The sequence below is a fragment of the Trifolium pratense genome, linkage group LG5 (genome assembly GCF_020283565.1).
Source record: "Trifolium pratense cultivar HEN17-A07 linkage group LG5, ARS_RC_1.1, whole genome shotgun sequence".
In the NCBI taxonomy this organism is placed as follows: Eukaryota; Viridiplantae; Streptophyta; class Magnoliopsida; order Fabales; family Fabaceae; genus Trifolium; species Trifolium pratense.
Genome location: NC_060063.1, coordinates 55,160,436 through 55,178,417, shown reverse-complemented (window position 1 = coordinate 55,178,417; position 17,982 = coordinate 55,160,436). Strand labels below are relative to the sequence as shown.

Genomic DNA, 17,982 nt, shown 5'->3' with positions numbered 1-17,982 from the left:
CCAAGCCAAACACGGCTCTGATACCACTTGTTGGGGAGTCCGGGAAGCTCGGGAGAACCCATCAAGTCAAATGCTCCTGGACAACAACAGAGGGAGACACCACATCTCTACTCAAAACCTTAAGGTATTAGGTTAATAAGTCACCTCTCTTATAAATCTAACATTTTTCTCATTTAGTAAAAAATTTGATCTCTAATTTTTATGTGTTGAGAAAACTCAGTTGCAAAAGAAAAGAATTTGGCTTGTCTACCTAACAAAATTTTCAATAGAAATTAGTGACCCTTGAACAATATTGGATACTTCATATTCATAACATAATATAAAAAACATTACTCAAAATTTGAGATTCTCCATTCCAAAGGGTAGATATAATTTTTAACCCTTTTCACATTTTCTTTGAGTTTTCACCTTTGTACCTTGATAGAGACAAGTAATCACCTTCAACTAGCTTTGCATTTGTCTTCAAAAAAGAAAAAATGTTTGGCATTTATTTAATACCAATTCTATGTATATTTGTGCTGTCCTACCAAAAGCTCTGAACACACCACATAAAATCAATTTTATAACATGACAAAAATCAATTATGTAGTAGGACTCTCACGTGACATTTTTTGGTTACAGTCCGTGTTATAATTGACCACAAAATTATAAATATTATTTGTCCTATGGTATTTACCTTTATATAAATGTAGTGTTTTTCTTTTGTTTTGGTGCAAACTCTTCAAAATTTCCTTTGCTTCACTCTCTAAATGTCCCTTCTCTTTTATTCTTCCAATACTAGATTGCCAAGTTCTAATTCCATAATTTATTTACTAGAGTGGTTAGTACATATTTTCATGTATTATACTATTTATTAATATTAATTAATGTGAAATCTTAGGCCAATAATTTTGTGACACTTTTACAGAACCAAAAGCAGAATTTGTGGTTCAAGCTGAGAAGAAGCAAGCATGGCTTTGGAGAACTTCTACAACATATTATTATCTGGTGTAACAAGTAAGTCCTAATCAATATTTCATAAAATTTTCCCTCCTATTAATACTTATTAACATAAAGAACTATATGAAATTTCAAAGAGGGGAAATAGAAAATTAACCAAACCAATTTTTCTTGTAAGTTCATAAAATGATTTTCAGATTTGATAAAATGTTGTTGTATCCACCATGTGGCTTTTCACTTTTGTTGTATAGCACATACACTTCAGATTGAAAATGTATCTGGTGTCCGAGACATGATAGTGTCCGAACACATATACATGTTACATTCAATTATTTTATTTTCTCAAATTATTATTGATATTAACGTGACAGTCTTACTTTCGTGTTCGATGTTTGTACCCGGGTTGGTTTTTCATAGCCATCGATCATTGAACAAATGTTTCTATATATATATATATATGATAGTAATATAATTAACATATTAATTTACACCCAAGATACATCGAGTACATGTTGCAATGACATTCAGAATTAGAGAAAATTGAATCATATGGCAACATTAATTCAGTGTGGGAAACATTTTTTTTTTCCTTTATGCATAGTTATATATATGTGCTAGACACTAGTAGTCTCTAGTTTTGATTTCAATATTTTTCTAAGGGAATATTTTCAATAATTAATTAATTAAATAAAATCATAGTATGAATGTCCATCCAACAATCAAAAGAAATCCCACTCCACCAACTCTTTTCTCAAGAACAGTACTTTCTTACCTATCTTTCTCATATGTATTTTGTGATTAAATGTATTTTATATATTCGGTGAATATAATATATATTTGTACATTAGTGGAACATTGAAATATAATATCCACACCCAAAGTAAATTACACCTATATATATTTATAGGAAAATGCTAAACAGTGCCCGGGGGCACTGTTTAAGGAAACAAATATAGTAATATGACATTGAACTTTGTGCGGTCAACGTCTCGAAAGTCTAAAAAGTATTATTTTCAATTTAAAAATTTCCTTTTTTAGTTTCCTTAACCAGTGTCCCGGGGCACCGGTTAGCATAACTCATATTTATATTATTTGAGGAATGATAGTCTTGCTTTCTTCAAAAGAGATAGAATTTTTTTATTTTTCTTGGGTCAAGAAATAGAGAATTTTATTACTGATTTTAAAAGTATTATGGTCCACCTCTGTAGAAGTTAGAAGTGGTGACATAATTTATTTATTTTTATACATAATTTTTTTTTGTTATAAAGTTCTTCATTTGTTTTAAAAAATAAAGAAAATTCATACATGTTTTTTTTTATAATAAAAAGTAAAACATTTCAATTTTCAATGTGTTTGACTTCATCCATTTCTATAAATTTTTGTACGGTACAATACACAATTTTATCATTTAAGATGCTTAAAAAGTGTCTCAAAATAAATTGATCTAAGTAGTAAGAGTCATAGTTCTGCATGTAGTTAAAAATTTGATTTATGACTTATGCTTATAAAAAAAAATTAGTTGGGAGAAAAAAACTCACATAGCACTAGTTAACATTTCCCTAAAATAATTAGGAAAATGCTAAATAAGGCCTCTGGGCACCTGTCACTGGGCACTGATTAAGAATATTAAAATAAAATTTTGTCTCGAAATACGTGCATTCAATGCATCAAAAGTATAAAAAATTATCTTTTCAATATAAATTTTATTTTTTTATTTCTTTTTAGTATACTTAACATATGTCCCAGGACACTTTTTAGCATGGCCCAAATAACTTTATTAAGGAAAAAATAATTAGTAGTAGTATTATTGATACTAGAGGACGATGTTAGAACTTAGAACTTAGAAATCCAATAAGTGGTTTCCAAGTTGGTTCCACACATTGGACAAATACTAAAAATAAAATGACCAAAGCATATGCTGTTTGTGTCAGTGAGGACGATGTTGTTGTCTTGTCATTGTGTGTGAGTTGATTCATTCATTCATCTAACGTTCTTCTTTCTCATCATATCTTTCTACTATTGGTGGCTTTATTTTTTTTTGTCGGAAAAATCAAAATTGTATTCCTTCTCTTGGTTTTTTAATTCTTTTGTCTAAACTCCACTTGTTAAATTGCCAAATCTAATTTAAAATAAATAATACAGTTAATTATTTCACATTTGTTAAAGCATAATTTTAATTATTAATATTTTTAGTTATCTATTATTAAAAAAATGTTTGTCTAATATGTGCAATGTGCACATATTAAATCAACTAAAATAGTAATTTTTATTGGAAAATAAAAATTATTTATTAAAAAATTATATATTTAAAATTATAAAAATTATCTATTAAAAATTATATATTTAAAAAATATTCATCAAAGACAACAAATCCAACAAAATCTTATATTTTAATATTTACATTTATATATTAATAAAATAATGTGATCAAAATAAATTATATAAATAATACACATAATGAAACTGTGTATTTATTTTGAGACGAAGGAAATAGTATGAAATTTCATTAGCAAATCTAAGATAAATTCAAATATTATCCTAATTTTTAAGATATTTGAATCTTATTATCTCCAATAAATGTCAGAAGTATTAGTAACTTTTTATGGATACTTTTGGCATCTTGGAAAATCAAAATAAAACAAATGAGTAGTAGGGTGGATTTCATTATTTAAGGTGATTGTACCACTTTTTAACTTTTTATTTGAATTTTTTGTTAAAACAATATTTTGTTTTTGTTAGTGACCTTTATGTATTTGAGAAATGTGCACACTTAAATAATCTCCAAACATACTCATTGTAGTTTTTTTTTTTTTTTTTTCTTTAAAAAAGTTACTAATTTATGTCGAAATTGACTCTATTATTGACGAAAGGGCAAGAAAGAGATTAAAAACGGGACAATGTTTATTTTATTTTTTTTAATATAGCTTTGAGAGTTAGGTGTCACTTCTATCTAGTTAGGTGTGATTGTTTGAGAGTACTATTATTTTTCATATTCGTCACTATCTATCTAGTTAGGTGTGATTGATTTTAATTTTATAGAAAAAAACAACTTAGATTTTTTGAGTAATGCTAAAAGTGATAATGACTAATGAATACACATTCCTAATTTTTTACGTCTATACTTTTTTAATAAAAACTCTACATTTGAAAAGACGTTGAACAAAAATTAGTCATTTAAAAAAGAAAATTGTGCAGTCTTCTTTTATGAAAAAAATTAGATATATTTGGACCGTTCGATTATCGGATAGTTCAAATTTCAAACTTGATATTTTATTATATGAAAATTAGTCTAGACTTTAATTTAAACGTGAATTGTCTAATATTAATTGAATGATTCAGATGTTGCTGACTACGTGAAGTAACAGTGCACATGATCCAAATCCGAAATTTAGATGCTTATACACCTTAATCTTAATAAGTTCAATATTACTTTTTGCTTGAACAATGAATCTTACTACAATGAATCTTCATGATTTTAACATCAATTTTAATTTGGCTTTGACAGAGCTAGCAAATCATTCTTGGACTACATGGCAGCCATTAGTCTCACCATGCTTCTTGGAACATATAACTTTACCTCTAGAATTTGGCTTCCTTGTGATTTTCTTAGTCCAACTCCTAAGAAATTGCATGAACAACATCACCAAGCAAAACAAGGCTTCAAATATACATCCAAATGGCATGAAATATGGTTTTGCTTACAAAATAAGCTTAGTTTCGACCGCTTTATTGTTTTCTGTTCATGCCTTATTTCTAATATTGATGCTCAATCATGAGCCTCAATGTACATCAAAACTTAAAGCTTTTACATCAGAGATAATTCAAGTGTTATCATGTGGAATTATTCTAATAGCAATATGCAAAATGTCAAAAAAACCAAATGCTCATTTCCCTTGGATTCTAAGAGCTTGGTGGTTTTTTAGTTTCCTTTTGAGCATTTTCAGCACTACCCTTCATGTCCAGTTCAGTGTAGAAAACAAGGGTATTATTGGTATAAGAGAATATGCAGATTTTCTTGGTTTGGTTTCTTCAACATGTCTTTTAGTTATTTCAACAAGAGGTAAAACAGGTATAGTTATCATTGCAAAAAATGATAGTATATCTGAACCACTTTTGGAAGAGAAAAATGAGAAACATTCTTCTGAGTTTCTAAGAGAATCGTCGCCGTATGGAAAAGCTACACTTCTTCAATTGATAACTTTTTCATGGCTGAATCCATTGTTTGCAGTAGGGTATAAGAAACCTATTCAATTGGATGATATTCCTGATGTTGACATCAAGGACTCAGCTGAATATCTAAATTTCTCTTTTGATGACAGTATTAGACAAGTTAAGGAGAATGATGGAACTACAAATCCATCTATCTACAAAGCAATTTATTTATTTGCTAGGAAGAAAGCGGCAATCAACGCACTTTTCGCGATAATAAATGCTTCAGCGTCTTATGTTGGTCCGTATTTGATCACTGACTTTGTGAATTTCCTGACCGAGAAGGAAAGCCGAGGAGTAAAGAGTGGATACCTTTTGTCATTAGGCTTCTTATGTGCTAAAATGGTTGAGACCATAGCTCAAAGGCAATGGATATTCGGTGCTCGACAATTAGGTCTCCGCCTTAGAGCAGCATTGATATCTCATATATATAAGAAGGGCTTACATTTGTCTAGCCGATCGCGTCAAAGTCATTCCGGTGGTGAGATAATGAACTACATGAGTGTAGATGTGCAGAGAATTACGGATTTCGTTTGGTATGTAAATACAATATGGATGCTGCCGATACAAATTTCGTTAGCTGTTTTCATTTTGCATACAAATCTTGGATTAGGTTCATTGGCTGCATTAGCTGCGACGCTAGCAGTTATGACTTTGAACATACCCTTAACAAAAATACAGAAAAGATACCAAACCAAGATAATGGATGCAAAAGACAACAGAATGAAAGCAACATCAGAAATTCTAAAAAACATGAGGACTTTGAAACTTCAATCATGGGATAGTGAATTTTTCAAAAGGATAGAATCATTGAGAAATGTTGAATATGGTTGGTTATTAAAGTCATTAAGACAAGCAGCGTTTTCCGCTTTTATCTTCTGGGGGTCACCTACATTCATTTCAGTGATAACCTTTTGGGCATGCATGTTCTTAGGGATTGAACTGACAGCTGGAAGAGTCTTATCAGCATTCGCGACATTTCGAATGTTACAAGATCCTATCTTTAGTCTACCTGATTTACTCAATGTCATGGCTCAAGGAAAAGTTTCGGTTGATAGGATCGCTTCTTTCCTTAAGAAAGAAGAAATCCAACATGACGTGATCGAATATGTTTCAAAGGATAAAACAGAATTTGATGTAGTTGTTGAAAGAGGAAGATTCAGTTGGGATCCTGAGACAACAATTCCAACACTTGATGAAATTGAGTTGAAAGTTAAGAGAGGAATGAAGGTTGCAATTTGTGGTTCTGTCGGTTCCGGAAAAACTAGTATACTATCAGGAATTTTAGGAGAGATATATAAACAATCAGGGAATGTTAAGATTAGTGGAACAAAGGCTTATGTTCCACAATCTGCATGGATACTTACTGGAAATATAAGGGACAATATAACTTTTGGAAAAGAGTTTGATGAAGATAAGTATGAAAAAACTGTTGAAGCATGTGCATTGAAAAAGGACTTTGAGTTATTCTCAGGTGGTGATTTGACTGAGATCGGCGAAAGAGGGATTAATATGAGTGGTGGACAGAAACAAAGGATACAAATAGCTAGAGCAGTTTATCAGGATGCTGATATATACCTTTTTGATGATCCTTTCAGCGCTGTCGATGCTCATACCGGCACTCACCTATTTAAGGTCAGATTTTATACACACAAACGCGTGTGCACACACGCGCATACACACTTTAAATATGTAAAATATTTCATGGTATGAAGACTTTTGTTCATTGTTTTAATATTTGGTTCCATATGTTTTCTGCAGGAATGTCTTATGGGGATTCTCAAAGAGAAAACTATACTTTTTGTTACACACCAAGTTGAGTTTCTTCCAGCAGCAGACCTCATTCTGGTAAATGATGCTTGAAAGTTTGGTTCTAAATTTATTTTTCATTCAATAAACACTATATCATATACAATGTCAGTGTAAAGATTTTTTACGCTATCAATCAATCGTAACCATCAGATCATTAAAAACTTTTGGCTTTAATCGTAACTACTTCTGTAGATACACATATGATTGGTCGTGGTTTGTTGACAGTGTAAAACATTTTATGCCGACAGTGTAAAACTACTTCTGTACCACAACTAATCCAAATGAAAACCAGGTGATGCAAAATGGAAAGATAGCACAAGCCGGAACATTTGAAGAACTTCTAAAGCAAAATATAGGGTTTGAATTATTAGTTGGTGCTCATAGCAAAGCACTAGAGTCAGTTCTTATGGTTGGAAACTCAAGTAAAACAAATTTAAATCCAATACCTGAAGGAGAATGCATCACCTACTCACACTCAAGTTCTGAACTTTTGCACACACAGCTTGACAAAGTGCAAGATAATTCTACAGATAACAAAGGAAATAATGATGGAAAATTAGTTCAAGAAGAAGAAAGAGAAACAGGAAGCATATCTAAAGAAGTTTATTGGTCTTATTTGACAACTGTTAAAGGAGGACTTCTTGTACCAATCATAATATTGGCACAGTCTTCATTCCAAATTCTTCAGATTGCAAGTAACTATTGGATGGCTTGGGTTTGTCCTACAAAAGCTGATGCTAAGCCAATATATGATATGAATTTCATATTACTTATTTATATGGCACTTTCTGTTGCTGGTTCTTTTTGTGTTCTTCTGAGAGCCATGTTGGTGTTAAATTGTGGACTTTGGACAGCACAAACCTTTTTCACAAGAATGTTGCATAATGTACAAAGAGCCCCAATGTCATTTTTTGATTCAACCCCAACCGGAAGAATCTTGAATAGGGTAAGCATGCATATATCAGCGATATTTATGTTTTTTTCTTATTGTTATTACAATGCAATATTGAAATTTTTAATTTCAGGCCTCCACAGATCAAAGTGTGCTAGACATGGAAATGGCAAACAAAATAGGATGGTGTGCTTTCTCAGTAATACAGATTCTCGGAACTATTGCAGTGATGTGTCAGGCGGCGTGGCAAGTATTTATCATCTTCATTCCAGTAACTGGAATTTGCATATGGTATCAAGTATGTGTCTTCTTTTTTTCTTCTTGCTCTCTCTTATGAAACAAAGGACATAGAACGAGTGTACTCAATATTAATTCCAAAATTTATGCAAAATATAATAATTTAACTTTGCGATGTGTAAGAGCATGTTAAACTAGTTAGACAAACTGATCATGTTTAAGTTACCATTTTTGTATGAGATCCTAACAGAAGTTGAATGATGTTTATTTCAGAGATATTATAATCCAACAGCAAGAGAACTGGCTCGGTTAGCACAGATACAAATTACTCCAATTCTCCACCATTTTTCAGAATCTTTAGCAGGAGCTGCATCAATACGAGCTTTTGACCAAGAACGCCGTTTCATGAGCACAAATCTTGTCCTTTTGGATGGCTTCTCAAGACCATGGTTTCATAATGTGTCTGCAATGGAATGGCTTTCTTTCAGATTGAACTTGCTTTCAAATTTTGTTTTCGCCTTTTCACTTGTCTTGCTAGTGAGCCTCCCTGAAGGTTTCATCAATCCAAGTAAGTACAATAAAACTAGAACCCTTTAAGATCATCAATCATCCATGTTTTGTGCAAATATACTAATTTATTTTCAAATAATGCTCCTCGGAGGAATTGACGATTATCTTCTTTTTCGGTATGTTACAGGCATTGCAGGGTTGGCAGTAACATATGGAATCAATCTAAATGTTTTGCAAGCTTCAGTTATATGGAACATTTGTAATGCAGAAAACAAGATGATATCAGTTGAAAGAATCCTTCAATATACAAATATAGCAAGTGAATCACCTCTTGTGATTGAAGACTGTCGGCCGCCAAGAAACTGGCCCGAAACTGGAACAATATGTTTCCAAAATTTGCAGGTTTGATATTACAAGAATTTAGGACAGACAAACATACAGATAAAACCCTACTTCTTTCGATAACATTCAAGTTTTTCCTAACATGTTTTCTTCTATTCAACAAAATATGTTACAGATACGCTATGCTGAAAATCTCCCATCTGTGTTGAAAAACATCACTTGCACGTTTCCTGGAAGGAAGAAAATCGGTGTTGTAGGACGAACTGGAAGTGGAAAATCAACTCTCATACAGGCCATTTTCAGGATGGTTGAACCAAGAGAGGGATGTATTATAATTGACAATGTGGACATATGTGAGATAGGTCTACATGACCTAAGGTCAAGGCTCAGCATTATCCCACAGGATCCGGCCTTGTTTGATGGCACAGTTAGAGGAAACCTGGATCCTCTAGAGCAATACTCTGACAGAGAAGTGTGGGAGGTAAACACTTATATTTTAGTAAATTTTCTAAGACCAGGTTATATATAATATAGTTTGATACACATGAAATTTTCATTTTCAGGCTCTAGATAAATGTCAGCTAGGTCACCTAGTGAGGGCCAAGGAAGATAAGTTGGACTCGCCAGGTTCGATTCATTAGCTATCAACTTGCATAGTTTATTATGCTTTTGGTAATAATCAATCATTTTTACTAAACTGAAATGCTTTCTTTCTCAGTGGTTGAAAATGGCGATAACTGGAGTGCCGGACAAAGGCAATTATTTTGCCTCGGAAGAGCCTTGCTGAAGAAAAGCAGCATATTAGTACTAGATGAAGCAACAGCCTCGGTGGATTCTGCAACTGATGGAGTGATACAGGATATCATCTGTGAAGAGTTCAACAACCGAACAGTTGTCACAATAGCTCATCGAATCCACACAGTTATTGATAGCGACTTGGTTTTGGTTCTCAGTGATGGTAAGTGTGTTACAAAATAGGTTTTCAGGTCAAAAACTATACTCTGACGATGTAAATAAGCATTACACCAACAAAAGCATGAAAGATAACGATAAATATTCTACAGTCAAATGAAGTAACATAACAATGACATTTGATATTGCTAAGTAGAAGCTTAATATATATCTTATTGTATTACAGGGAGAATTGCAGAATATGATGAACCATCAAAGTTACTTGAAAGAGAAGATTCCTTCTTCTACAAACTTATAAAGGAGTACTCTAGCAGATCCCATAGCTTTAACAACTTGGCATCTCAACATGTCCATGGATGATAATAATATTAATTTAATGGAGTCCTAAATAACTACTTCTTTGATGGGACAAAAAAGGCTCCAAACTGTTTAAGTCACAGCTTCAATACAGAAAGGAGTACCTTCCTGGTCCCATCCATGTGAGACACTTATGTGAGGAGACATAGGTTCCAATTTTGAGCAGGAAAGAGCAAATTGGGATGAGATTGTAAATAGGGATGTCTAGTCTCTCATCTAGTAAACTGTAATAAGCAGTTCCCTGTAATCTGTTAAGAAAGTGTAATCTTAGAGTATGTTCGTTCTCAGTTAGAGCTCTTCAACGACCATTCAAAAAGTAAAACCGAAATATTATTAATTCTTGTTCGATTTTTACTTGAATCTTATTGTAAACTAAGTTTTGCCTCAATTTGGCCTTCAAGTTCAAACTGAGTTTAAAATAGAAGGGAATGGGAGGTTTTGCTTTTGCACACACGCAACTTCATAGACTAATCATTCGAGGAAACTGAGATCCCATTAAGGTTTACATGAGCTTGTACAATTCCAAGACCACGAACTCATAACTAAGCTTATGAGATGTGGAAGTCTACAAGTGATCATTGAGAGCTAAAAACTACCCTTTCAGTTCAAATATTTTGCAAGCAAATCCCTCCACATCAGCTAGGCTATACCATTATGCATGTGTTCAATACCAAACTTTTAAATGCATTGTTTACATGAGGTCTACTGCTGGAAGAGTGTAGCTTCCGTGATTTTTCAAAAGCTACAGAGTGTGGCTTCTGTGAAATCACGATGGATCACGGTGATTCTGGCATATCCACCATGATACTAAACATCGGCTAAGTTTCTTTTATCACCATCAACATATCCAATTTCTAACCATTTCCTTGGGGCACTTGAACAAACTGGGTAGTAAAGTTAATCGTAGGACTTTAGGAGTGATGAGTGATCATTGTGTCACAAAAATGCTAAACTGAAAAACACATTCCTTAATACTATAATTAACTATCCAAAACATGAGATTGAAAACCTTTCAGAAAACAATATTCTGACTGATCACATGATTAAATTAAATGCAAGAGAAAGCAATGTAACAATATATTAACTAAAATTGGCACAAAGTCAAAAGTTCTTTATTTTGTACTCTCTTTTCCAGTTGCCATTTTCATAAGAAACACAACACACACAGTGTTGTAACAAACTCTGTCTTCATATAATAAAAACAAATTTATAGTACAATAAAAAGATTTAAAAAAATCATTAAATAAAAATGGAGATTCAATTTCAAACCATAAAAGGGTGAGTGAGGAGTAGAGAACTCTCACAAGTCACAAAGAGGATTGAAAAGAAACCTCAAAAGAAATAGCTTAGCTTCAAAATCAACACAGATCAACACCATACCTCAAAATCTCCATCACTATAACTTCCATGCTAAGAATATCAGTTGTCATTATGGAGAGTGTTGAATATTTTTTCTCATTAAACTTCGAAATTTCCAATAAAGGAGTACCTCAAAATCTTCATAGTTTTCTTCTTCAAGTTTCTAATGAAGCTTCATGGAAGCTTCCAATAAAGGATATTTTTTCTCATTGAATCTGAATGGATTCGTGATGTTGTAGGCTTAAGACTTGTCTTATGCAACACATGTGCTTTAAGAAAGAAAACATAAAGGTGTCAACCGATAGGTGTAAACCTCTTAACCCTCTTAACCATGTAATGGTGATGAAATATCTCAACACCTAATTAACGCCGCAAAAAAGGGGGATCGGTTGGTGTTTTACGGATCCGCACACGGACTTATATGACACTTTTTTTTATTTTTTTATTTTGTAGGTGTCAGATATCTATTTTGGCACCTACGAAGAAAAAAAAACTGATCATAACTGGTAAGTCTGTGTGCGGATATGTAGAATATTGATTTATCTCCTTTCTTTGTGTATTTAGTCAGATGTCTGAGATGTTTCAGAAGTTTAGACCCACCAGTCTTTTCCCTCACGGAGCTGTTTATTGGATTCTAATGGGCCGATCACTTTTGCTTCGAGATCGGGAGTTGGTGTTTAGTGGAAACTTTTTGGGTCGGGTTAGTGTCTTCTCTGGTAGCCTGGAAGCAGATGGGTGTCTTTCTGATTATGGGATTTGGAGGTAGACCTCGATTAGGTGGTTTTTATTTTTGGTGTTCCGTATATATACGGCGCCTCTGTTACCGGTCTATCTTCGTCTTGTGCAGAGACCTAATTAATAATATATTTGTTGTTAAAAAAAAAAAGTTAACACTTTTTCTTTCTTAAAACCTAGAAGATCACAAATTCCATTTGGCAATTGGTCCTCTTGAAGCAGCAAACGACAGTAAATGAATTTATCAGTTAGGGCTCTTCAACGACCATTCAAAAAGTAAAACAGAAAATAAATTCTTGTTTGATTTTTCCTTGAATCTATTGTAAATTAAGTTTTGCCTCAATTTGGCCTTCAAACTGAGTTTAAAATAGAAGGAAATGGAAGTTTTTGCTTTTGCAAACTTCAATCCAATCTAAACATGCACTTAAATGGTCATTTAAATGGAAAATAAATCTTCATAAATCCATATTTGGATTTTTTATTTATTAATCAAGGTATATTTTGCTCGCAACTCCATAGACTAATAATCATTTGAGGAAACTGAGATCCAATTAAGGTTTCCATGAGCTTGTACCTTTCCAAGACCACGAACCCATAACTAAGCTTATGAGATGTGGAAGTCTACAAGCGATCATTGGGAGCTAAAAACTACACTTTAAGTTCAAATATTTTGCAAGCAAATCCCTCCACATCAGCTAGGGTATACCATATTAGTATTACCATTATGCATGTCTTCAATACCAAAATTTTAAATGAAGAGGTTGACATTGTGCTTCTAAATCTATGCTAAAAAACTGAGTCAAAAGAAGCACTTGCTTATTAGTTCACCTTCATTAGATTCTAGCATGCAAGTATAATATCAATTTCTCAATATTCATGTAGTCCACAAACCTCTTAAACTATCCAGGGCAAAATTTATTTCAAAAAATTTGATTAAACATGACTTATTGTTGTTGGTTACCTTTTGAAACTTAAAAAAGTTGGTTTCAAACACAACTTATAAGAGAAATCACCAAGAAATGGTCCTGTATCTAGATATACATATTATCACCTGTCATTAAAAACAAAATCTACGGACTTCGGTCTTGAAATAACTGCAAGCAGCGAGCATTATATGAATAAAAATTTAGTTCAAAAGTTTTAAATGAATAAAAAGACTCGGACTTGAAATTCATCGTTTTCATTCAAGATTAAATGCATTATATACAAAATATACTTTTCCAAGACCTGAGGAAATGTAGACAAAGTATCAGTCATCTTCCTCGAGCAAACCTATTACTAACATCAAAACTCATTGATAAGTAAGAATGCTCCTTGATTAAGAGTCCACAGTTTTACCAATATGTAGAGTCAGATTGCTCACTCTGTACTATGTAGGAATTGATAACTTCCATCTTGTTGTAAACCCATATCATAAACTTCAGAATCTGGATCTCTAACCCTTGGTGAAGTATTGTTTGAAATCCTCCTAGGATATTTTCCATAACTTCTGCCTGCACTGGAATTACTCCCGCCTCTCTGTGTTCTGCCAGAACCATCTCTTCCTGCATGCATAGCATTAGACCCATTAACATCCTTTGACATAAACCTACTACCACTCCCCTTCCTCCTCGACCTAATATCACCAGATCCATTGGACCTATCAGCATCAACGTCCTCGGATAAAATCCTCCGTGCACTCCCTTTATTCCCAAACTTGCCATCAAAATTAACTCCATTCTTCACACGTGAAGGAGAAGAACGATCTGCATCATCCGACCCATCAACACCCTCTGAAATAAACTTCCTTCCACTTCCGTTCTTCCTCGCTCTGGTATCAACATTCAATCCATTCCGCCCATAATTCGAAGAAGAAGAATGCTCTTCATCATCCGACCAATCAGCATCCACTGACAAATACCTCCTCCCATTCCCATTCTTTCTGAATCCACCACGAACATTCGATTCATTCCTCCCAGTACTCAAATGAGAAGAACTCTCCCTATCATGGGACTGATCAACATCCCTTGACGAATACCTCCTCCCATTCCCATTCTTTGTGAATCCACCACGAACATTCGATTCATTCCTCCCAGTACTCAAATGAGAAGAACGCTCCCTATCATGGGACTGATCAACATCCCCTGACGAATACCTCCTCCCATTCCCATTCTTTCTCAATCCACCACGAGCATTCATTTCATTCCTCCCAGTACTCAAATGAGAAGAACGCTCCCAATCATGGGACTGATCAACAGCCCCTGACGAATACCTCCTCCCATTCCCATTCTTTCTCAATCCACCATGAGCATTCATTTCATTCCTCCCAGTACTCAAATGAGAAGAACGCTCCCCATCATGGGACCGATCAACATCTTCTGATATATACCTCCTTCCATTCCCATTCTTTCTCAATCCACCACGAACATTCAATTCATTCCTCCCAGTAGTCAAATGAGAAGAATGCTCCCCATCATGGGACCGATCAACATCCTCTGACAAATAACTCCTTCCATTCTCATTCTTTCTTAATCCACCACGGACATTCAATTCATTCCTCCCACCACTCAAAGCAGAAGAATGCTCCCCATCATGAGAGCGACCAACATTCTGTGACAAATACCTCCTTCCATTCCCATTCTTTCTCATTCGGCCACCAACATTCACTCCATTCTTCCCATAATTCGTGGGAGAAGAAGAACCACCCTCACCATCATCAACACCCTCTGACCAATACCCTTCACCAACATCATCTTCTAGAACATCTGGTCTCTCCAATAAATCATCCCTAGTAACCTTCATATAAGGCTTGATACTGTGAACAACCCCTTTAGGAAAGAACCTTGCAGAAGGCAACTCATCAGGGGTTTGAAACAACTGTGGTCCATCATTTTCAGTCCAAAGGTCAAACCCACCAGGCTTCTGAAACCTATCAGCCAAAACCTTGAGCTGCTCATCAGCTTTGATAGAGAACAACTTGGGCGGCTTCTCAACCACATCCCAAGGCCTCTCCAGCTCAGACACAGCAGCCTGAAGCTCAGCCCTCTTCCTCATTTCATATATCTGCCGCTCCCGACACAGCCGCGCTTTCAGGAGCTGCTTAGCCTTCTTGGCTTGCATACGCTTCCACTGCCACTTGGACACCCCGCCTGGGTATGTCCTTGGCCCTCCACCCATTCGGATCACAGATGAACGAGAACGTCGTTCTGTTCCAGTCACTGTAAGAGACAACACATTCTTGCTCTTGTTCTGCCATTCAAAACTTGACAAGGATTTTGAGAATGAAAATGACAGTTGTTGCACCACATTAGGTGTTAACACATTCATTTTGGTTCAAACCACCACCACCATCCAATATGTTAAATTTTTATCTGGAAACCAAAAAACACAATTCCAATGGCAAATGAGATGTGAAAACAACACCATAATACACAATGAAACAAAAATTAACAAATTCGAAAAATCGACAGAATAACTCAACCAAAATGTTACTACTACTAGTACATACATATACATAGAAAAATGTATGATTTCAATTTTCAACCTAATAAAAGGAACTAAAATTGGCCTATTTTTTGCTTAACTTACTATCTAGCTAGCTTCCATAAAAATTATTCAATTAGGGAAATTGATTTTGGTTCATAAAAAAATGTAATTTTTATTTAGGGAATTAGTGATATGCAACTTTAATTGTATAAAAAAGGGTTGAATTGCATGAGTTGGACAAGAGCATAAGTTGGGAAGGGTTAACTGAGAATTGGGAAATCCAAAAATTGTGAAAAGGGGAATAGTAAATTGATAGAGATGAAATGAAATTGAGCATTGAATTAATGGAAAGCATAATGAATAGTGTGATTTAAGTTGAAATTGAAGATTAGGTTCATGCAGCAAGAAGAAGAAGAAGAAGAAGAAGAAGAAGAAGAACTCGCCTTGTTGGTAAGATAAGAACGGGGCGGGAAGAAGTACTGATACTTTCTGTTTCACGGTCTGGATTTCGCATTAATGTTTTCTTTTTATCATACTGTTTTTAATGTTCTGTGGACCGAATGCAGTCTCGCAAGCACCGAAACTCCTCAGATTAGGCATGCCCGTGTCGGACATGTGTCGGTATTCGTGTCTGACACCGACACTTATGATAATACTAAATTATGTCATTTTGTTCAAATTTTTATCAATATCGACATGTCAGTATCGGTGTTCGTTTGTTTCCGTGCTTAGTAGGTCATTTATGTGTTTCTATTTTTACCGATATTTATCTTCATTTTTATAAACAGGAGGGCCAGAAAAAAAAAATTACTCAGCAACTACACAATAATAACTAACTCTAAACTAAAGATATAAATAGAAATTAAGTGACTAATTAAAATGGGACAAAATTCGTAAAATACACTGAATGGTTTATCGAAGATCTTAAATTAACAAAAGCGTCTGCACATATGTTATCTTCGAAGATGCAAAAATTTCATTCATTTATTGGTAAAAATAAATAAAATGAATGAAAGTGATTTGTAAAAGATGCAAAACTTTTTATATTGACAGCGTTATGAAAATTAATCTTGTATAGGAGAAATTCTTGTGTGACTCCGCACCTAAACATTAATGGTTACACACAACCAATCACATAATTACAAATAATTAATATATTGAATAATTATTAGTAAAGTCTTTTTATAATAAATAATTATTAGTAATTAATAAAGTGGTCATTAAAACTAAATCTCTAAAAATAAGGAAAAATAATAATAATAATAATAATAATAATAATAATAATAATAATAAAAACACGTGTGCACTTTAATTTTTTATTTTTCAATCCCTCATATTTTTTTTTTCAAAAGCTCTATTTTTTTTTATTTTCGTTTATTTCTTGTTCCATTTTTTTTTTGCATTATTCCTTTATATTTTACTAACAAGGTGAAGGATGTTTTCATTTATATTATACATTTATACTGTAACAAAAAAAAATGATATATTTATACTACAATATTTTTTTGACGAATTTATAATACAATATTATTCTTTTTTTTTTTTAGGCACATTATTATTCTTCTAATATTTGTTAAATTGAGTTTTACTAGCCGTTGTTAGTTGAATTTAAGTTATGGTTATAGTTTGTACATATTCATATATCTATGTTTTGTAATGTCAAATTTTGAACTTATAACGTATGGCTTGTTTAACTACCCACTATTTTTTTTTTACAAAACAGGGCCATAATAGTCTGTATAGTCCCTAAATTTTCAAAATACAGAGAAATAATAATATACAAATAATTGGAACAAAAAAAAAAAAAAAATTAAAGCTACTGGATTTGTTCTAGTAGTGAGGGATTTGAGTAATACACTATAGGTACTGGGTTCGATTCCCATGTCATTGTAAACAAAAAAATTTAAAAAGAGAGCTTAATTAGTTTGTAGCAAATTAAAAAAAAATAAAAAATTAGTTGGAATGAAAAAAATATGACCGATTATAATTTTTTTTATAAAGTGAACATTTTTTTTCTTTCCTTATTTAATTTGTAGAGATTTATTTTAAATACTACTTTATTAATTACTTGTAATCATTTGATTGATTGTATGTAACCATTAATACTTAGGTGATGACTCACACAAGAATTTCTCCTTGTATAGTAGGGTATACTAGGCAAGCGAGTTAGCAAAGACGTTTAGGCTAATAGATGAAAGAGTGTTAGTGTGTAG

At 33.3% G+C, this 17,982-nt stretch overlaps 2 protein-coding genes across 2 annotated transcripts; one reads left to right on the top strand and one right to left on the bottom strand.

Moving 5' to 3' along the window:
• Nucleotides 1-328: 328 nt before the first annotated feature.
• Nucleotides 329-10,598, top strand: LOC123883309 (putative ABC transporter C family member 15). The gene is made up of 12 exons (XM_045932066.1): nt 329-820; nt 908-996; nt 4,445-6,783; nt 6,910-6,996; nt 7,253-7,906; nt 7,986-8,150; nt 8,363-8,657; nt 8,787-9,001; nt 9,117-9,422; nt 9,505-9,568; nt 9,660-9,899; nt 10,080-10,598. Exons 2-12 carry the CDS (start codon nt 951-953, stop codon nt 10,211-10,213), a joined length of 4,545 nt encoding a protein of 1,514 aa, XP_045788022.1. The 5' UTR covers nt 329-820; nt 908-950; the 3' UTR covers nt 10,214-10,598.
• A 2,791-nt stretch (nt 10,599-13,389) lies between these two features.
• Nucleotides 13,390-16,284, bottom strand: LOC123883308 (hornerin-like). The gene is made up of 2 exons (XM_045932065.1): nt 16,213-16,284; nt 13,390-15,654 (listed from the first exon to the last, which is right to left on the bottom strand). Exon 2 carries the CDS (start codon nt 15,608-15,610, stop codon nt 13,664-13,666), a length of 1,947 nt encoding a protein of 648 aa, XP_045788021.1. The 5' UTR covers nt 15,611-15,654; nt 16,213-16,284; the 3' UTR covers nt 13,390-13,663.
• Between the last annotated feature and the right edge of the window lie 1,698 nt (nt 16,285-17,982).